This window comes from Rhinichthys klamathensis, unplaced genomic scaffold (assembly GCF_029890125.1).
Source record: "Rhinichthys klamathensis goyatoka isolate OS25496 unplaced genomic scaffold, OSU_Roscu_1.1 h1tg000209l_1, whole genome shotgun sequence".
NCBI classification, from domain to species: Eukaryota; Metazoa; Chordata; class Actinopteri; order Cypriniformes; family Leuciscidae; genus Rhinichthys; species Rhinichthys klamathensis.
In genome coordinates, this window is record NW_026606734.1 from 2,596,421 (window position 1) to 2,619,423 (window position 23,003).

The 23,003-nt window shown below is 36.3% G+C and overlaps 7 gene segments (V, D, J or C); 1 reads left to right on the plus strand and 6 right to left on the minus strand.

The window, feature by feature from the left end:
• Nucleotides 1-2,707: 2,707 nt before the first annotated feature.
• On the minus strand, nucleotides 2,708-3,362 carry LOC130097008 (Ig kappa chain V-VI region NQ2-6.1-like). The segment is given in 2 exon segments: nucleotides 2,708-3,146; nucleotides 3,254-3,362. Coding segments are annotated over 2 exon segments (438 nt in total).
• A 3,743-nt stretch (nucleotides 3,363-7,105) lies between these two features.
• On the minus strand, nucleotides 7,106-7,647 carry LOC130097013 (Ig kappa chain V region K16-167-like). The segment is given in 2 exon segments: nucleotides 7,106-7,493; nucleotides 7,578-7,647. Coding segments are annotated over 2 exon segments (405 nt in total).
• A 5,050-nt stretch (nucleotides 7,648-12,697) lies between these two features.
• Nucleotides 12,698-13,670, minus strand: LOC130097017 (Ig kappa chain V region BS-5-like). The segment is given in 2 exon segments: nucleotides 12,698-13,051; nucleotides 13,138-13,670. Coding segments are annotated over 2 exon segments (375 nt in total).
• A 901-nt stretch (nucleotides 13,671-14,571) lies between these two features.
• LOC130097016 (probable non-functional immunoglobulin kappa variable 6D-41) lies at nucleotides 14,572-15,252 on the minus strand. The segment is given in 2 exon segments: nucleotides 14,572-14,978; nucleotides 15,062-15,252. Coding segments are annotated over 2 exon segments (375 nt in total).
• A 432-nt stretch (nucleotides 15,253-15,684) lies between these two features.
• On the plus strand, nucleotides 15,685-17,154 carry LOC130097060 (Ig lambda-2 chain C region-like). The segment is given in 3 exon segments: nucleotides 15,685-15,705; nucleotides 15,802-15,850; nucleotides 16,740-17,154. Coding segments are annotated over 3 exon segments (369 nt in total).
• Nucleotides 17,155-18,143: 989 nt separating this feature from the next.
• Nucleotides 18,144-18,704, minus strand: LOC130097011 (immunoglobulin kappa variable 1-8-like). The segment is given in 2 exon segments: nucleotides 18,144-18,490; nucleotides 18,598-18,704. Coding segments are annotated over 2 exon segments (429 nt in total).
• Nucleotides 18,705-22,416: 3,712 nt separating this feature from the next.
• Nucleotides 22,417-22,892, minus strand: LOC130097061 (Ig kappa chain V region 4135-like). The segment is given in 2 exon segments: nucleotides 22,417-22,757; nucleotides 22,844-22,892. Coding segments are annotated over 2 exon segments (390 nt in total).
• Nucleotides 22,893-23,003: the final 111 nt, after the last annotated feature.

Consider the following 23,003-nt stretch of genomic DNA (forward strand, 5'->3'; position numbering starts at 1 on the left):
AATCAATTGATCATTTGGCACACCTATAGATTTCTATAGATATTGATTGTATATACAGTTTCTACAACTTGTTTGCAATTTCCGATATGGATAACCAAATGTAATGAATTCTTTTGACTACATAAGTGATTTATAGATACAGTAATAACCACCACTATGTTCAAAGTGTGTGCACACGCATGTGTGTGTGAGAGAGATACAGAGAAATTTGCTATTTGTGAAAACACTGAAGAGCAGAATAGAGTATAATGGAGAGGAAACGGTCAATTACTGTAAAACAGATTGATTAGAGATGCATCAGTAGAAGGGAGACAGATGGCATCAAATACAGCATTTTACATTACAGTATGTATGCCATGTGATACTGTAAACAGATTACCATGGTAGAGACTGCCACATTACTGTAACTCACCCGTCATCTGTAAAGGTCCACTACAGTATAGATTCAGTCAAAGGCTATAGAGTGAACACATTTACTGTATTGCCAGCAGACTCTGTTCTCGCACAGAACCGCATGACTGTCATACTTCATCACAGCTTTTGATAACTCACTGCAGATACTATTACAAACATTATGGATTCAATTACATAAGTTAGGTAATGCACGTGTATTTTCTAATGTGGGAACTGTAGCCTGTAATACTGTAATTATTTCAGCAACAAGGGTGATTTGAAACATGTATCTTGCATTGTTTGCTGTTGAATGAACTGATTGTTAAAAGTACTAAATTGAAAGAAGATCATACTGTTGTGTTTCTGTGATTAAACCAAACGTTCTCATTACATATTACAATAATCTTGTGTTTGAAACAATGATTATGTGGACTGAAAAATGTATAACTGTAATGAAAGCATGGGATCATGTTTTGAAAGAATGACTAGCTGTGTTACAAGTGTGATCAGTTTGGATTTTTGTACTAAGAGTTTTGAAAATGTACACCTTACTTGTGAAAATAGTACCAAAGCGAATAAAAAAAAACTGTATTACAGTTTTTTACAATCACTTTGTTACTATTTTCAGAACCTTGATGTCATTTTTCACAACTCTAGACACAAAACTCACAACCAATGATCAAAAAGCACATTTTTCAAAACTCTAACCCTTTTCTCAATTGCTTGGATACAATACACATAAAACTTAGATCATTTGTTCATTCAACAAAGATCACCTGTTCAATATGACACAACTTAACATCACAGTACTACTATTTCAAAAGGCAATGCACACATTACATTTCAAATGAGTGTCTATTCATTTCCTTACAATGATCTAACTGTCAATTGATACAGCTGCTCAAAATGATAAGTAACTGTTGCATTACTCTTAATGCATAGTTGTATGGAAACAGACACACAATCTTCCATGTTTACAGTAAATCATGAAAGTTTCAAGATAATGAGATTCATTGTCACCAATTAGCATGGAGCATGAACCAATTAGACTACAATATCCATGGATGTAGCCTAATATTTTATCATACTGTAATGCTTCATCAGACACTGTGTCTGTGGTGCCAAATACTGTACCACCTTTTCAGACTATGTACAGTATTGACAGTACAGTACTGTATAGATGCAGGCCCTTGTAACTGCGTGTCCAATTCTGCCAATCACAGCAGAGCAGTGTCAGGCCTGGACTCGCCATGCCAAAGGTTTTTTCCAAGATGTCATTTTCCAACATCCATTGTGATGTAGATGAGAACCTGTGGCCAAATCCACAACACAGAGTTGATGACAGTGTAGAAGTACAGTAATCACTCCTGTTTAGTTTCTTACAGCAAGTTGAGGAACACTGCATTTGATGTTTTACAGTACTGTCTTTTCTTTTCTATTTCATAGCTAATTATTTTTGCTTTGATTCAAAAAACCATGTTGTGATTGTACTGTAGTGTTTTGCATCAATATATTACAAAAACTTTGTTCACAATGATTCCACTGTGTCTGTAATATTCTCTCTACTACTGCAGTACTTTTACAGAGATGTATTTACTGTACATGTAGTACCATAATGAAACCTGTATCACCTATTTTGCTCTACAATATTTAATGATTGTACGAACAATGACACAGTGAAACTATCGGTTGCTTGTGTGTGGGTGATCTATAGTTATGTTTCAATGGTATTTCACAGTTAATTTGTTTTTTGAACCAATGATTGTGCAAGTGCAAGATTTCTTTAAAGATGTGAATGCACAATGCAATGTTTTGAACATTAGACAGCCTGTGTTACAAGTGATTATCGTTTTGAGTTTTGTGTCTAGAGTTTTGAAAAATGACATCAAGGTTCTGAAAATAGTAGCAAAGTGATTGTAAAAAACTGTAAGATGCTGATGGTGCAGTTTACTATAAAAAAATAATATATTAAATCATCAACGCAGAAAATCTAAAATGTTTTGAATTAATTGAAAAATATCCACTGAAGTGAAAATCAAAAGTGACTGAATTTCTACATAAAGGATGTAATAGGAAACAGGAGACAAATGTCATTCCTGAAAAATCACAATCTAAAAGGTCAAAAACTGATGAATCTCAACAAAGTGATGTTCAATAAGATCATATTGAGTCGTTTCTTCACTGTTGTGTGTGTGTGTGTGTGTGTGTGTGTGTGTGTGTGTGTGTGTGTGTGTGTGTGTGTGTGTGTGTGTGTGTGTGTGTGTGTGTGTGTGTGTGTGTGTGTGTGTGTGTGTGTGTGTGTGTGTGTGTGTGTGTGTGTGTGTGTGTGTGTGTGTGAAAGTGTTTGAGCAGCTGCAGTTTCAGTTCAGTCACTGTGACTCTGACTGACGGAGGTTTTTGTACGACTCTTTATCACTGTGTGAACACATATTTACTGTTGATGACGTGGAAACTCTGACAGTAATAATGTCCAGCATCTTCAGTCTGGACTCCACTGATGCTCAGAGTGAAATCACTGTTAGATCCACTGCCACTGAATCTAGATGGAGTTCCTGACTGGAGGCGGTTTGTGTAATAAATCAGGAGTTTAGGAGATTCTCCAGGTTTCTGTAAGTACCAGCTCAGAGCGGGTTTTCCATCACCATAACAGCAGTGTGGATCACTGCTAGTTTTACAGGTTATAGTGACTGATTGTCCAGGTTCATAGAGCCGCTCTGAGGGAGTTTGAGTCACTGTCACCTGACCAACAGATTCTGACAAGAGAGAAAGATTAGAAACCACAAACACTTTTACAACCATATATCTTCACAACACACATAAAGATAACTAAATAATGTGTATAATCTTGACTGACACAAACCTCGACATAATACTGCCAGCGTCCAGATCAATACGGTGATGAAAGTCATTTTTGTTGGTTGAAGGTTCAGTTCTAGTGAAAAACAGTTGTTGATCATGTTTGGTGTTTGACAGAGTTATAAACACATGCAGAGCGCTGAAGCGTGTGTCGCTCATGTAAAACACACTCTCTATGCAAACGCTTCAGTAGTAACAGTGTTCCGACCGTCTTCCAGCCGCAACACAAATGAATGTGCGCTCACCCACAAAGATAATGTTCAAACAAATATACATTTATTAACAAAAATATAGTGAAAACCAGAAACAAAGGGGTTAAATTCAGGAGTGGACAAGGCCAAAATAATACACAAAAATAACTAATTTAGTACCCTCTAAAATCCCTAAAAAATAAATAAATCACATTAAAAGAAAAATACAACGCAACTCCCCTAACTCCTTAACCCAAAACATAGAATAAACATATGCAAAATAAATGGCAGAAGTGACAGAACCCTGACAGGTTTATTGGTAGGCATGGTAGGTTAATCTGGCAGGCATGACACGACTTACAGAACTTTACATCAGATTTCAAAGATGGCCAAAAGAAATGTTTTAACAAATTATCATATGTTTTCCTGATGCCAACATGGCCTGAGAGTTCATGTTCATGTGCGAAGCTTAATATCTGTAGTCTATAATATATTTCTTCGCACACTCCGTGAAAACCTACATCTCCAGTAGATTAAGTATTGTGTTGGAGCAAGTGCTACACATTGGAGCAAAATATGAACATGTAGACTACTCTGAATTTTATTTGTAATACAGTTTTTTACAATCACTTTGTTACTATTTTCAGAACCTTGATGTCATTTTTCACAACTCTAGACACAAAACTCACAACCAATGATCAAAAAGCACATTTTTCAAAACTCTAACCCTTTTCTCAATTGCTTGGATACAATACACATAAAACTTAGATCATTTGTTCATTCAACAAAGATCACCTGTTCAATATGACACAACTTAACATCAAAGTACTACTATTTCAAAAGGCAATTCACACATTACATTTCAAATGAGTGTCTATTCATTTCCTTACAATGATCTAACTGTCAATTGATACAGCTGCTCAAAATGATAAGTAACTGTTGCATTACTCTTAATGCATAGTTGTATGGAAACAGACACACAATCTTCCATGTTTACAGTAAATCATGAAAGTTTCAAGATAATGAGATTCATTGTCACCAACAGGGACGTGCACAGGAATTTTGAGGGGCAGTTGCTCTGACCTGAAAAAAGGGCACCCCCCCTTGGATTTTGGGAAAAAATACAATCCTTTTTTAACCTTTTGGCTTCCCGTACATTCAGTTGTGCTTCTTGCTCGTATTCAGTTGTGATGGTAGGCTACGGGCAACTACGCATGATTTGTAGTATGATTGCGTAAAGGGAACAGGAATTCCGGTAGGGAACAGAATCGACTGCTAAACCCAGTGCCGATCCTGACCTCCCCCTGGGGCCCTAACCCTAATCCCGCTAAGGGGCCCTCTACCTGACCCGTGATGTCGTGAGCTATGTAAACCATTTGCCATTGCCACAATCACACCTGACACTTCAGCGCTCCCATACAATCCTCCCTCCTTTAAACAAAACAGTCAAAGAATAAGTACAACAATATAGAACAGAATGAGGTTCAAACAAACAATATTTATTGAATAGATATTTTCTATAGAATGTTAAGATAACAAGTGAATATTAATGTAAACATAAATAAGAAGAACATAAAAAATTATAACCCTGAGCTTTGGCTTTTGGGATTAACTTTGCTTCTCTCTACAGCCTGGGTATTTTCGGCATCAGTATGATTTTTTTATTTATTATTATGCATGTTGAAGCAATTCTTGATTTATGGTTATTATTTACTGAGGGATGTGCATCCATATTGACCAGTATGTCCAGCTAATCAACATTTTAAATTCAATATAGCCTATAAATCAATAGTCAATCAATGTCAAATTGTCAATACATTGCTTTCTATCTTGCATAATTAGTGCAGTTGTTTAGAGTTTTTAACACTGAGTCTTGTTTTAAACGTAAAATGTGTACTTTGATTGGGAGTGCCATCATTCACGTGCATGTATTGTACAGTATGTCTGGTCTCCACATATTTCTGCTTGAAAAATGCGCGTTTCATTTCATGGACGCGCATATGAACGCACGATAACACACGCGACGCGGTTATGTTTTCTGAGCTGCAGTAAACAAACACCGGTACACTTTGTCGTTTATCAAAAACAAACGTAATAAATAATTGTATTTTACTCTCACTTTTGTCAGGCACAAAGTGATGCAAGAGATGCACTGCCTGCCCAGCTAGGTTAGCAAGACCGAAAAACATCAAACTATGCTGACATCAAACTAGAGAGGAGAGAACACAAGTTTACCTGATTGTTGTTCCCGCAATTCACTCTCATGGTTTTTTTCTTCTTCCTCTTTTCATGACCAGAAGGATAGTTTCGCTTCATTTTGTCATGGATGTTGTACACATTAATTGACGCACTATGACACGAGATGGAGGCGGGGGCTTATGCACCGGTCGCGTGCAGTCTATGGTCGCGTGCAGAGCTGCAGCCATGTAAACAGTTGAGCTGAGTGCCCGAATGGAAGTGAATGAGGCTTTGCGAATTTTTTTTTTATTTTTTATTTTTTATCTAGGTCTACGTGAAATTCTTTTATCTAGGCTTTTTTTTCGGAAGGGCAACCTGAGTCGAGAAGGGCATATGGGCAGTTGCCCGGGCAACCTGAGCAACCCCCCTGTGCACGTCCCTGGTCACCAATTAGCATGGCATGAACCAATTAGACTACAATATCCATGGATGTAGCCTAATATTTTATCATACTGTAATGCTTCATCAGACACTGTGTCTATGGTGCCAAATACTGTACCACCTTTTCAGACTATGTACAGTATTGACAGTACAGTACTGTATAGATGCAGGCCCTTGTAACTGCGTGTCCAATTCTGCCAATCACAGCAGAGCAGTGTCAGGCCTGGACTCGCCATGCCAAAGGTTTTTTCCAAGATGTCATTTTCCAACATCCATTGTGATGTAGATGAGAACCTGTGGCCAAATCCACAACACAGAGTTGATGACAGTGTAGAAGTACAGTAATCACTCCTGTTTAGTTTCTTACAGCAAGTTGAGGAACACTGCATTTGATGTTTTACAGTACTGTCTTTTCTTTTCTATTTCATAGCTAATTATTTTTGCTTTGATTCAAAAAACCATGTTGTGATTGTACTGTAGTGTTTTGCATCAATATATTACAAACTTTGTTCACAATGATTCCACTGTGTCTGTAATATTCTCTCTACTACTGCAGTACTTTTACAGAGATGTATTTACTGTACATGTAGTACCATAATGAAACCTGTATCACCTATTTTGCTCTACAATATTTAATGATTGTACGAACAATGACACAGTGAAACTATCGGTTGCTTGTGTGTGGGTGATCTATAGTTATGTTTCAATGGTATTTCACAGTTAATTTGTTTTTTGAACCAATGATTGTGCAAGTGCAAGATTTCTTTAAAGATGTGAATGCACAATGCAATGTTTTGAACATTAGACAGCCTGTGTTACAAGTGATTATCGTTTTGAGTTTTGTGTCTAGAGTTTTGAAAAATGACATCAAGGTTCTGAAAATATAGCAAAGTGATTGTAAAAAACTGTAAGTTCATTTTTGTGTTTTTCACTGTTGAGTGTGTGTGTGTGTGTGTGCGTGTGTGTGTGTGTGTGTGTGTGTGTGTGTGTGTGTGTGTGTGTGTGTTTCTTTGATCAGCTGCAGTTTCAGTTCAGTCACTGTGACTCTGAGTGACGGAGGTTTTTGTACGACTCTTTATCACTGTGTGAACACTAGATCACCCACACAACTATTACCAGAATCTGTTCTGCAATGGAAACTCTGACAGTAATAATGTCCAGCATCTTCAGTCTGGACTCCACTGATGCTCAGAGTGAAATCACTGTTAGATCCACTGCCACTGAATCTAGATGGGGTTCCTGACTGGAGGCGGTTTGTTAAATAAATCAGGAGTTTAGGAGCTTCTCCAGGTTTCTGTAAGTACCAGGATAAACGACCTCCATGACGATCCGTGTACACATCTCTGCTGGTTTTACATTTGATATTCACAGTTCCTCCTGGTTGTTCTGCTGTTATTGAGGGACTCTGAGTGACGGTGATCTGTCCTCTACACTCTGAAACACAACAAGAAAATACACTCAAAACTTTGACAATATACTTGAAGAAATGAATTAATCTCAAACTTGTGCTCCACAAACCTTGAGCAAACGCTGTGAGAGTCCAGATGAAGATGATGATGAAGGTCATGTTGATGAAGATTGTTGTGTGTGTCAGTGATGAAGTATTAAACTCACAGCACTATAAACACTCTCACACACTGAAGATCTGATCAATATGCAAACACACTCCACATCATTTCCCTGAAGACAGTCACTCAATAACAGACACAACACACAATTACTGAAGTGAGAACAGAGTCAAAATGAATGTTTTTCATAATATTGTATCCTCTACAATAGTCAAAATGTTAAAGATTATATCATTCAATTCAGTTATGATCTACAAGACCAGCTTCAGTATATTAATCTGAATATCTGCTGTGAGACTTTGAGAATATTTTGAAAGTAGTTGAATTGAAACGTCGCTGTTAATCCCCAAATTTTACACCAAATCCGTGTTCCTGCAGTTTATGAACATGAGGATCATCACACACACGAGTCTCTGTCAGTCACTGAATAACTGAGTTTGATTGTGAGTCACACATGATATGAACATGTTAACTTTAATAAATTCAGTTAGTAATTCAGTAATGATGATCTTCATAAAGCTGGTGAAGTCAGTGATTTGATGTTGTGATGTTTTGATGGTGGAAACAGCATTCAGCAGAGAGTGAGGATACAAATGCAATTTATTTACAAGTATAATCCAAAGTCATAGTCCATATATCAGGCAGAGCGTCAAAACACACGTTATCAGTCCGAACTGTTTACAATTAACTGTGAAATCCACAGATGCAGACGAGAACGAGAAACCCAAGACTCAGACTGAGAATCACCAGAAACAAACAGATCGAGAATGCTGACAGTAACACACACACACACCAGAACAAACAAGACTTCACACTGAATACAGGCAAAAGGTGTTTAATAGACAGTGATGAACTAAATGAACCAAGACACGCTGAAACAGATCAATAATGAGCAGGCAAAATATATTTCCCTATGAATTATCAATATATTAAATGGTTTAAAAGTATATATTGCAGATATATTTACTAATGCAGCATAAACACACAGAGAAATATATCATGTAAAATATTTCTTATATATTTTTTTCATTATAAATGTCTTCAATGTTCAAAGCAGTTAACAAAAGCACAAGCACACCTGCATGTAAAGTATTTGGCCAAGAGATCGCTGAGCTGAGGAGTGCACAACCATTACTTTCAATATATAATAAACTCTGACCAATGGTCAACCTAACCACAGACTCTACTCTTCAGCACAATGTTAACCCCAAAACTCACACATACCAGACAACATTTTAAATTCCAAAATAATAGAACATTAAACACTAACAGATCTCCCCCTATATTAATATTGAGCAAAACACATTAAATAACACTTAATTTTAACATTTACACTCCTTTAATAGTCAAAAGCAAAGCATGCTGGGAACTAGAAATCTGTTGTAACTCATTCCATGAATGTGTGTGTATTATATGTGTGAACATACATTCACATTTATATGGGAACATATATGTACACAATAAAGGATAACACTTTAGAAATATTACATGTAATGCTATTTTTGTCTTATATATTATCTAATATTTTATATGTTTTCATGTTCTCATGTTTTCTTTATACCGTGTTACTTTCTCAATGTCACTTTGTCATTAGTGCCATTCACAAGTCCACAGACGGGGAACAGTCAACCTTTCATAATGACCTAATAATGAAATAATGCAAACCCAGAAATACAGAAACCTTTAGCTGATAGTGTGCAAACATTTGCAGCAAACATCCCAGATAGACAGGTAAAATGTGTGTGTGTGTGTGTGTGTGTGTGTGTGTGTGTGTGTGTGTGTGTGTTATAAGACACATTGAATGTTTGTCAGTTACAGTTTTTTTTATTCGCTTTGGTACTATTTTCACAAGTAAGGTGTACATTTTCAAAACTCTAGTACAAAAATCCAAACTGATCACACTTGTAACGCAGCTAGTCATTCTTTCAAAACATGATCCCATGCTTTCATTACAGTTATACATTTTTCAGTCCACATAATCATTGTTTCAAACACAAGATTATTGTAATATGTAATGAGAACGTTTGGTTTAATCACAGAAACACAACAGTATGATCTTCTTTCAGTTTAGTACTTTTAACAATCAGTTCATTCAACAGCAAACAGATACATGTTTCAAATCACCCTTGTTGCTGAAATAATTAAAAGTAATACAGGCTACAGTTGCCACATTAGAAAATACACATGCATTACCTAACTTATGTAATTGAATCCATAATGTTTGTAATAGTATCTGCAGTGAGTTATCAAAAGCTGTGATGAAGTATGACAGTCATGCGGTTCTGTGCGAGAACAGAGTCTGCTGGCAATACAGTAAATGTGTTCACTCTATAGCCTTTGACTGAATCTGAATCATTTCAACCAGATGATCCCACAGTAGCTGTACGGATCTCAAGCTGTCTGGCGGACATCTCGGCATGGATGAAGGAACATCACCTGCAGCTCAACCTGGCAAAGACTGAGCTTCTCGTCCTCCCTGCCAATCCGTCTCTTCAGCACGACCTCACTATCCAGGTAGATTCATCCTCAATCACCCCATCAAGGTCGGTCAGAAATCTTGGAGTAATCTTTGATGATCAGCTGACCTTCACAGAACACATTACAAAGACAGCTCGATCATGCAGGTTTGCTATGCACAACATCAGGAAGATCAGGCCTTTCCTAACTGAGCATGCAACACAACTTCTCGTCCAGGCCCTGGTCATTTCTAGGCTTGATTACTGCAATGCTCTTCTGGCTGGACTTCCATCATGTGCAACTAAACCTCTACAAATGATCCAGAATGCTGCAGCTCGTCTGGTCTTCAACGAGCCCAAAAAGGCCCACGTCACTCCTCTGCTCATCTCTCTGCACTGGCTACCACTCGCTGCTCGCATCAAGTTCAAGGCTTTGACGCTTGCTTACAGATTGACCACAGGATCAGCTCCCTCCTACTTCCACTCACTACTACAAGTCTACATCCCTACCAGAAGCCTACGATCGGTCAATGAGCGACGGCTCGTGGTACCATCACAGCGGGGCACAAAATCACTATCCAGAACATTCTCATTCACGGTTCCATGCTGGTGGAATGATCTCCCCACCCTCATCCGGAATGCAGAATCCCTGACAACATTCAAAAGACAACTGAAAACTCATCTCTTCCGGGAGCACTTAACTTAAAAAAAAAAAAAAAAAAAAAAAAAAAAAAAAAAATCCTTTCCTCTAAATCCTCGCTTGCCTGCCTTATGCTACTCCGAGCTATGGCTGAACTTTGTATTTTGAGCACTTCTTGCGTTGCTTTTGCCTCTTCACGATGACTCGCTTGGTTTAGTCCTCAGTTGTAAGTCGCTTTGGATAAAAGCGTCTGCTAAATGACTAAATGTAAATGTAAATGTAAATCTATATATACAGTAGTGGACCTATACAGATGAAGGTTGAATTACAGTAATGTGGCAGTCTCTACCATGGTAATCTGTTTACAGTATCACATGGCATACATACTGTAATGTAAAATGCTGTATTTGATGCCATCTGTCTCCCTTCTACTGATGCATCTCTAATCAATCTGTTTTACAGTAATCGACCGTTTATCTCCCTTATACTCTATTCTGCTTTACAGTGTTTTCACAAATGGCAAATTTATCTGTATCTCTCTCACACACAGACACACACACATGCGTGTGCACACACTTTGAACATAGTGGTGGTTATCTATAAATCGAATAAGAATAAGAATGTAATGAATAAGAATTCATTAAATTTGGTTATCCATATCGGAAATTGCAAACAAGTTCTATAGAAATATAGAATCAATATCTACAGGTGAAACTCGAAAAATTTGAATATCGTGCAAAAGTTATAATTTTGATGATTATGGCTTACAGCTTATGAAAAACCCAAATTCAAAATCTCAGAAAATTAGATTACATGAAATCAATAAAAAAAGAATTTTACTGTACGTAAATACAGAAATGTCGGCCCTCTGAAAAGTATAATCATCCATGTGTAGCCTATATACTGTAGTTCCATATACTATAAATGTATTAGTTTCACCTTTTAATTTGAATTACTGAAATACATTAACTTTTGCACGAAATTCTAATTTTTCGAGTTTCACTTGTATAGAAATCTATAGGTGTACCAAATGATTAATTGATTAACCATTAAGATCAGTTGGATTAAATAATAGACAAATGTATTAAACTGAACAAAAAGAGATGCAAATCAAAAGTTTGATAATAAGAGCTTTATGAAAGGCAGTTACTGTGAATGAAACATTTATGTAGATGAAACACTTATTTTGTGTTGTGAAAAGGATACTTTGTGATTTTGTGAATTGTACTAACACAATTGAAAACATGATGAAATGTTTGATAAAAGTGCACTTTTGATGATCTGTTGTGATATTAGCACTAAGAGTTTTGAAAATGTACACCTTACTTGTGAAAATAGTACCAAAGCGAATAAAAAAAACTGTAACACTGTAAAGATGTTTATAGTATTTTCTCTTAATGATCAGCTCTGTCTGATTCTTCAGGAGTAATTGTGATTCATATCGTATAAAGTTATAATAGATGTGACACACAACGTTTGTTTTGTGATTTTATACAAAGTTTTACCCTCAATTTCTAATGTTGCCGTCTTAAATTGCAGTGAATTCCTGCAGTTCTTGTGTTTCTTCACATCTGATCTTTGATGCTTTAAACCAAAGTGAGTTTCAGTGAAGTTGATCATGAAAATGACTTCAAATATAACTTCAATATGACTTTCATCGCTTTGGTGATCACAGGCTTTGTGAAAATTCTTCTCTAAAAACATTCAGATCAACTTTTTAAAAGTTTAATGCTGATAAAGTGAATCAAGTACAAACATTATAGAGAAACACAAGCTCTTCTATTTCTAATCTGTCTTTTTCAGTAGATTCTTGTTTGTAAAACATATCAATGACCTGAAATAAAAAATAAAATAAAAATGTTCATTATATGTTCATTTCTAATTCTCTGTTTTTTTATCCATGAAAATCCTCACCATTGTGTGTGTGAAAGTGTGTGAGCAGCTGCAGTTTCAGTTCAGTCACTGTGACTCTGACTGACGGAGGTTTTTGTACGACTCTTTATCACTGTGTGAACACATTACCACTGTGATAACTCTGACAGTAATAATGTCCAGCATCTTCAGTCTGGACTCCACTGATGCTCAGAGTGAAATCACTGTTAGATCCACTGCCACTGAATCTAGATGGAGTTCCTGACTCGAGGCGGTTTGCGTAATAAATCAGGAGTTTAGGAGCTTCTCCAGGTTTCTGTAAGTACCAGGATAAGAAATAAACAGAACCAACACTGTACACATCTCTGCTGGTTTTACATTTGATATTCACAGTTCCTCCTGGTTGTTCTGCTGTTATTGAGGGACTCTGAGTGACGGTGATCTGTCCTCTACACTCTGAAACACACAACAAGAAAATACACTCAAAACTTTGACAAAATACTTGAAGAAATGAATTAATATCAAACTTGTGCTCCACAAACCTTGAGCAAACGCTGTGAGAGTCCAGATGAAGATGATGATGAAGGTCATGTTGATGAAGATTGTTGTGTGTGTCAGTGATGAAGTGTTAAACTCACAGCACTATAAACACTCTCACACACTGAAGATCTGATCAATATGCAAACACACTCCACATCATTTCCCTGAAGACAGTCACTCAATAACACACACAACACACAATTACTGAAGTGAGAACAGAGTCAAAATAAACGTTTTTCATAATATTGTATCCTCTACGATAGTCAAAATGTTAAAAATGATATCATTCAATTCAGTTCTGATTACATCTACAAGACCAGCTTCAGTATATTAATCTGAATATCTGAATATGAGCAGATCCGGATCCAGACTCAAATCACTGAAGGTTTTCTAGTAAAGTTCAGATTTAAACTTTAGCAACGGCTCCACCATACAGTGTACAGCGAGACATTTAACATTATTTACAGGTCATCACTTTTACCAATAACTGGAATAGAATTGAAAAATATGTATTTTGCTATATATTTCTATTAATCTTTTAGTCTGCCTTTATATTGCTTTAATGTGTTACTATTATAACGTCACATCCATGCAGAGTGAATCCAGCATTTATATGTGATGTCACTTCAGAAACTTTGCAGCGCTGGCCGTCGGTTCTCTTAGCAGGATAAAAAACTATAGTTTTATTCAATAGATTATATAGTTTTATTCAGTGGATTATAATCTGTAGCCCCGAAAGCGAGACAAGACTTCACTGTGAGACTTTGAGAATATTTTTTACTGCAGTTGGAGTGAAACGTCGCTGTTAATTCCCAAATTTACACCAAATCCGTGTGTGTTCCTGCAGTTTATGAACATGATCATCACACACACGAGTCTCTGTCAGTCACTGAATAACTGAGTTTGATTGCGAGTCACACATGATATAAACATGTTGAGCTTTATAAATGTTTATAAAATACATTTAAAATAATAGGGTGACATGCATATGCTGTTTTTGGTTAGTATACAGCTCCTGTTGGGTAATCTGGTCTTTAATTTTTAAATTAAATAAAAATAAAAAATAAATTAAATTAAATTATAATTGCTAATTCCTCCATACATAGATATTAATATAAATTATTATCATCAGCTCTGATGTTGAGGGAAGTGTTATGATGCTGTTAATATCTGCATTATGAGGGATTAATTTAATAAATCCATCGACATTGTTATAAATCATAAATGCAGAAAATCAAAAATGTGGGGAAGGATTGAAAAATATCCACTGAAGTGAAAATCAAAAGTGACTGAATTTCTACATGAAGGATGTAATAGAAACAGGAGACAAATATGACTTCTGAAAAATCACAATAAAAAATGTTAAAAACTGATAAAGCTTAACAAAATGATGTTCAGTGAGATCATATTGAGTCGTGTGTGTGTGTGTGTGTGTGTGTGTGTGTGTGTTTGAGCAGCTGCAGTTTCAGTTCAGTCACTGTGACTCTGACTGACCGAGGTTTTTGTACGACTCTTTATCACTGTGTGAACACATAATCACCACTGTCAGTTTCATGTACACTCTGACAGTAATAATGTCCAGCATCTTCAGTCTGGACTCCACTGATGGTCAGAGTGAAATCTGTTCCTTCTGCTTCTCCTTTCCCACTGAATCGACTGAGACTCTCATCATAGAGTTCATCTACCAGCTTAATGATGAGTTTAGGAGCTTCTCCGTGTTTCTGCTGATACCAAGCTAAACCATAGCCAGCTATCCCAGCATCAGTTTTACACTCTACTGTGGCTTTTTGTCCTTCAGAAACAGTCACAACTCCAGGCTGAGTCACAGTGATTCCTCTGGATGCTGTCGACAACAACATTATATGAGTTTCATCAAATGAAATGAACATTAAAGACTCAGAAATGACGAGCTTTGACTTCTGTTACCTGGAATAAAAGCTGTCAGAATCCAGATGAAGCCGCTGAAGAGATTCATGGTGTGTGTTGGGTTTGTACCGTGGTAAACAGCCGTGTGTTATAAAGTGTGTGAGTCTGAAGGCTATAAACACTCGGAGAGCTGAAACACGTGCCGATGCAAAGTGACTCTCTGAGCAAAAACCAGCTGGAGGAAAACACACATGAACATGAACATGCAGACGAAACTGATCCAGTTTATGCCTTTAATGTGTTTTATTCTCATGATCAATGAGTGTGTTTTCACTTCTTTACAAGTTTAGAAATCATTTCTTCTTTATTCTGCATGAGTCTCTGGTTCAGAGTTCAGACTTTCTGATGAATCGAGTGACAGAGTTTCATCACTAAAAGAAACAAGTATTTCACTGTGAACTCCATGAGAGGTCAAAGGTCATTCCAGAGGTCACAGGTCATCAAAACTCATTCAAATGCTTTGAGAAACACACGATCATTTAGAAACTCTCAGTTAATGTGTAAATATCAGTACAGAGTCTTTATGATTAGATTATTTATTTAGATTGAATAGTTTTCATGCATTAAGAGACATTTAGAGACGATGAGGCTGTTTCTGTGAAAGTCACTTCAGTTCAATAATCATGATGTTGAGTCTCATATCAGTGTGTGTGTGTGTGTGTGTGTCGTTCGTCTCTTTCTCTGCTGGTGTGTGTGTTCATTTGAGTGTGACGGAGGTTTTTGTACGACGCTTTCACTAGAATGAAACACTGTGGAGGACTTTCGGTGGAGGAACTAAACTGACGATCAGTAAGTCTCTTCTATTCTCTAAAAATGATTTATTTTTTATTTATTTGTTTTGTTTTTAGATTATTTTAGCAAGCATTTGGCAACAAGATAAATAAAATTAAAAAAGAGTTTAAATAAAAAAAATTAACTGCAATATTTCATGGCGAATTTGATTGTTTCACAATTTCTATTTGTCTGTTATTTTACAAAAAACTCGTATATTCCGTGAGATTTCATCATGTTTATCTTTTTTTTATATTTCAAAGCATATTTCATATTATACATGAGTAATTTCATATATTATAATTGCTAAAATTCATTGTTTTTTAACATGTTGACTGAAATATTATTGTAATATTATATTGAATGTAATATTGTGATATTTTCTGTCATATTCAGTTTTTTTTTAAAGTACATAATTGTGTCCATAATTCTTGGTAAATTTAACTGCTAATACTTTTTAAAATCCATTACACAAAAGTTTGATTATACGGATAAAATAATTATATTTTTAGGCGTCGCCATCAGACAAATAGAAAGATTTGAAAAATTCATCATTTGAACTGAAATTTGCTGATCATTATGATTGTGAGAGTCTTAAGAATTTTTCAAAATACAATTAATGATGAAATGATTATTCAGAAAACATCAAATTACTGTAAGATTCGCTGTATATCATGTCTGCTTTACAGAACTGATTTATATTTAGAATTACATGATACATTTTTTAGTATTAGTGAATATTGATTTAACTGAGAATATTTTAAACTGAATTCAGGATATTTGTGGTTTATGAATGAAAGCAGTTATGTGGAATTTCTGTAAAGATAGATTTTTTGTGATTTCTACTACATGACCGAGTCAGACATCTAACTATCTGTGTGTGTGTGTGTGTGTGTGTGTGTTTCAGCCGGGCCCTCCGTGTCTCCCTCCGTGTCTCTGCTGGTCTCTGGAGACTCCTCCGCTCTGCTCTGCCTGCTCAGCTCTTACTCTCCACAGGGGGCGACGGTGAGCTGGACGCTGGACGGGTCAGAGGTCACCGAGGGGGTTCAGACCAGCGCAGAGAGCGAGCGGGGCGGTCTCTACAGTCGCAGCAGCGTCCTGAGCCTCAGCAAAGCACGCTGGGAAGGCAGAGAGCACTTGGTCTGCAGAGGAACACATGCCGGAGCTGCTCACGAGGCCTCGTTCCTCAAGAGCTCCGAGTGCTGATGTTTCTCCAGTGAAGACCAGCGTATCTGAGCGGCACGTGATTTACAGCTCAATACTGAAGCAGTCTGTCAATGTGCTGCCATTGCTGTTCATTCAATAAAGCTTCATCTGAACGCAAGCTTACATGTGTGTGTGACTGCATCATTGATCAGTGTGTCGTTCCTTCAAAGTCCTGCACTAAAGTTTCAGCTGCTTTTGATTGATTGTAATAGTTGAGAACAGCTGCATTCAGCAGTAAATGTCAAATGAAGCTCTAGGGGTTTGAACATGGTCACTGGAGACGAGCTGCTCTATTCTGAGACATCACAATCACTAAACCTGACAATGCAAATGAGATTTTCACCTCAAACTCACAGTTTCACTCTTTTACTGGTTCAACTCTCTGAACTGGAACAGTTTCACTTCTGCTGATGGAGGGATGAGTTATGAATAATAATTTCATTAGTTTGAGATGAAGGAGCTACTGTAAAAAGGTTCAAGAACATAATTATAGGTTACACTTTACTGTGTAGTTTAATGTACAAAAAACACACAAAATATTGCGCCACTGTTGTTTGTTTGATTTATATCAGTTTACACACTCAGTTTTCTCTGATTCTGAGAATATTAGAGTCAAACTCGTCTGTCACAGATCAGATCAGTCTAATAGAGTTAATTTCAGTCATAAGTCATTTTGTGCAAATGTGTAGTTCCTCTGTTTGTCCTCTGTGTGTGTGTGTGTGTGTGTGTGTGTGTCATTCATTTAATAAATCCTTCGACTTATTAAACTGCTCAACATATATTAAGATGCTGATGGTGCAGTTTACTATAAAAAAATAATATATTAAATCATCAACACAGAAAATCAAAAATGTTTTGAATGAATTGAAAAATATCCATTGAAGTGAAAATCAAAAGTGACTGAATTTCTACATAAAGGATGTAATAGAAACAGGAGACAAATGTGATTCCTGCACAATCAAAAAGGTCAAAAACTGATGAATCTCAACAAAGTGATGTTCAATAAGAACATATTGAGTCGTTTCTTCACTGTTGAGTGTGTGTGTGTGTGTTTGAGCAGCTGCAGTTTCAGTTCAGTCACTGTGACTCTGACTGACCGAGGTTTTTGTACGACTCTTTATCACTGTGTGAACACATTACCACTGTGATAACTCTGACAGTAATAATGTCCAGCATCTTCAGTCTGGACTCCACTGATGGTCAGAGTGAAATCACTGTTAGATCCACTGCCACTGAATCTAGATGCAGTTCCTGACTGGAGGCGGTTTGTGTAATAAATCAGGAGTTTAGGAGCTTCTCCAGGTTTCTGTAAGTACCAGCTAAGAAGGGGTTTCCCATCACCATAACAGCAGGCTGGATCACTGCTAGTTTTACAGGTTATAGTGACTGATTGTCCAGGTTCATAGAGCCGCTCTGAGGGAGTTTGAGTCACTGTCTCCTGACCAACAGATTCTGACAAGAGAGAAATATTAGAAACCACAAACACTTTTACAACAATATATCTTCACAACACACATAAAGATAACTAAATAATGTATATAATCTTGACTGACACAAACCTCGACATAATACTGCCAGCGTCCAGATCAATACGGTGATGAAAGTCATTTTTGTTGGTTGAAGGTTCAGTTCTAGTGAAAAACAGTTGTTGATCATGTTTGGTGTTTGACAGAGTTATAAACACATGCAGAGCACTGAAGCGTGTGTCGCTCATGTAAAACACACTCTCTATGCAAACGCTTCAGTGGTAACAGTGTTACGACCGTCTTCCAGCCGCAACACAAATGAATGTGCGCTCACCCACAAAGATAATGTTCAAACAAATATACATTTATTAACAAAAATTCAGTGAAAACCAGAAACAAAGGGGTTAAATTCAGGAGTGGACAGGGCCAAAATAATACACAAAAATAACTAATTTAGTACCCTCTAAATTCCCTAAAAAAGAAATAAATCACATTAAAAGAAAAATACAACGCAACTCCCCCAACTCCTTAACCCAAAACATAGAATAAACATATGCAAAATAAATGGCGTCACACTCCCTAAATTAGACAGAAGTGACAGAACCCTGACAGGTTTATTGGCTATCTGGCAGGCATGACACGACTTACAGAACTTTACATCAGATTTCAAAGATGGCCAAAAGAAATGTTTTAACAAATTATCATGTTTTCCTGATGCCAACATGGCCTGAGAGTTCATGTTCATGTGCGAAGCTTAATATCTGTAGTCTATAAGCCATTATATTTCTTCCCACACTCCGTGAAAACCTACATCTCCAGTAGATTAAGTATTGTGTTGGAGCAAGTGCTACACATTATAGCACAATATGAACATGTAGACTACTCTGAATTTTATTTGTAATATATTTAATGAACCTACTATTCTGACAACCCACAACTTCTATTAGTAATGATGAATTTAAGAGTTTATAGATTACTTCCCACAACATACAATAAATCAATGTCAGTCTATCGTTACCATTCACACTGTTTTCCTGAAAGTGAGCAAGCAGACACAAACAGTGGCTTCAAGTAATGACAATTAAAAACAGAAAAATGCTGAGCGACCAAGAAAAAACAACAACAACAACATTGGAGAAGACACAAGAAAACAGATAAATATGTGAGTTGTACTGTAAATGGTATTGGTTTCAAGAGTTTTCACAATTTATCTGAAAAGAGCCATTGTATTTATCTTAAGAAATCCCCAAAATCATATTTTTGAGGGACATGGAAAAGTCTTCCATAAGTCTCCATGTAATTTGTATGTTCCAAAGTAGAAAGAAAATGAAATACATGTTTGGGACATAAAGATCCCTAACCCTTTATCCCTCTTATACTGTTCTGTTCAACAGAGTTAAGTTTGTGGCAAAACCATTTACGGTCCTTGTATTATTTTATTCTGTATTTTTTTTTTTTTATCACAATAACGTGCATTTGGGAATGTGGACGAAACTTGTGCTGTTGAACTGATTTGTAACAATTTAATAGCATACGCCAACAACACAGGAGACTGCATAAATATATTTCTAAATATGCAGATTTATGGATGAGGTTTTAAAATGAAACGGTAAAGCCTTGCTCTGAGTTTGCATGTTCTGATGCTCACATTCATGTTCAAGAAATGAGTGGCTGTAGCATTTCTATCATAAAGATGTGGCCAAACATTACAGATTAAGAGCAATTAAACATTAGATAAACAATGGTTTGCTCTTGATGTAAAGTGTAACAAGTGTAACAGGCGACGGCGCTCTCTGCTGGCATTTCTGATAATCCATGATGTACATAAGTTTATTCGTTATACATTTCTTAATGTATTTTAATAGTGTTGTTCACTTTAACAATATGATTACTTACTTTTGATACATTAATTGAACCAATTATTATTGCCTCATTATATGATTTTAAGTCAAAGGCTATTGTTCACTTATGACTAAAAAATATGTATTTTGTGATTAAAAGCCTATTTTCCAGCCATTTATTTTGTCATTGTAGATTTCTTGAAAATTATAGGCTGTTAAAATACATTCTTGTCGCCTTCACCTGAAAACTATATCGCATAAAGTTTGATATTGTGAGCTAGTATTCGCCCATTGTGGTCAAGTGTAAAATCCCATCAGTATTTACTGAAGATATCAAAAGTAAAACTCAGAATGTCACATTCCAGAATATTATGTTGATAGATTATAATTACTGAATTTTTGTGTTCATTTTTAAAGTTATTGTTCATAATTCTGAAAATGACATAAAATAGCAACTCTGATGGTGTATCATTTGCACATAGTCTTCAATCAGGAGAAAGTGAGGAAATGTTAATGGGAGTAATTTTTTTAAATTGTATTATTATGCTTGTAAATAGTATAGAGATTACATTAATGACATACAACTTTGTAGACAATACACAATATTTCGAAATTTTGAAGGAAGTTTAGGCTGATTTGGCTGAGTGTCTTTTTTCTCTCAGTTTATTTAATATGTAGGAGTATAGACATTTCTCATTGATGACAAGTGATGGTTATTGTTGATTTCTAATAAAACCATAAATAAAATAGTAACAATTAGTGTAATACAAACACATTAGCATGTTTTAAATCATACATCTAAAATCAGCTTTAACAAATTAAATAAATAGGATCAAAGAAACTAATCAAACTAGAATTTAATGTAGGCCTATTCAAAATATCAAACATATCAAACAAGCAAAAGGAACTTATTGTCAACAACTCAACAATTCCTCACAGGACATGTGTGTGTCAGAGAGAGGCTTCTTATATCCAAACACAGAGATCGGCCGCAGGAATAATCATTCAGATTTGGTCAGTCAATCAAGTCACACTGAAAGGTTGCAGACTTTCTACACAACATGTATCAAGAACACGGGAAAGTAAAAGAAAAAAGTTAACAATGATTGATAAGAAAGATAGAAAAAACCATGAGGATAAGATATTAATTTATTGTGTCACACGTCTGTGGTGCGACGCACTCCTTCTCTCACGTACAAATACACGACTGTCTCCTTCGGTAGGAAATCCAAGGCACTTTCCACACGCCATACAGGAGAAAGTATAAGCAAGGCTTTAGGCGACGACAGAACAGCACACACACACACACACACACACACACACACACACACACACACACACACACACACACACACACACACACACACACACACACACACACACACACACACACACACACACACACACACACAGTGTAACCAGAATGGGGAAACCAGAGCAAAACTGGGAGTTGTGGAAATATGACACACCGGTGTTTTGCCAGATGAGAAGTTTATCTATATCATTTTTTTTACTCTTTTAATTCATTTAACTGTATCATATATCTCTTTTAGTTTCCTTTTAGCTGTTTTAATTTTCATTGCTTTTATTTTGTGATTATTTTAATTCCTTTCTGTAAAGCACTTTTATTGCCATAGTGTATGAAATGTGCAATAATAAACTTAGCTTGTCTTAAACTGAACTGTTGATCAAGGGCTACAATTAATACAGCAAGCTAATATAAAACTCGTACTGTCTGCAGTATATAATATGAATACAGTGCATAATAAACAAATGACATGCTAGGATAGTCAAATTAAATAATCATGGAATATTATGAAAAGATATATTATTAATAAAAGGCAGCAACTAGGGCAAAGTGAAATCCCTCAGATCTCAAATGTGTCACTGATCTATAAGAGCACAAAATCTCTTTCTGACCTTTATAATCATTAAGAGTGTCAGATTAATTTATATGGTTTTATTTCAGATGCAAGTGTGACGATGTTATTTCAGATCCTCCCTTGAGCAGCTGCAGTTTCAGTTCAGTCACTGTGACTCTGACTGACCGAGGTTTTTGTACGACTCTTTATCACTGTGTGAACACTTCATCACCACTGTCGGTATAATGGAAACTCTGACAGTAATAATGTCCAGCATCTTCAGTCTGGACTCCACTGATGCTCAGAGTGAAATCACTGTTAGATCCACTGCCACTGAATCTAGATGGAGTTCCTGACTGGAGTTTTTTTACATAACGAATCAGGAGTTTAGGAGCTTCTCCAGGTTTCTGTAAGTACCAGAATAAATAATCATCCTCATCACCATCCCTGAGTACATCACTGCTGGTTTTACATTTGATATTCACAGTTCCTCCTGGTTGTTCTGCTGTTATTGAGGGACTCTGAGTGACAGTGATCTGTCCTCTACACTCTGAAACACACAATAAGAAAATACACTCAAAACTTTGACAATATACTTGAAGAAATGAAGTGATATCAAACTTGTGCTCCACAAACCTTGAGCAAACGCTGTGAGAGTCCAGATGAAGATGATGATGAAGGTCATGTTGATGAAGATTGCTGTGTGTGTCAGTGATGAAGTGTTAAACTCACAGCACTATAAACACTCTCACACACTGAAGATCTGATCAATATGCAAACACACTCCACATCATTT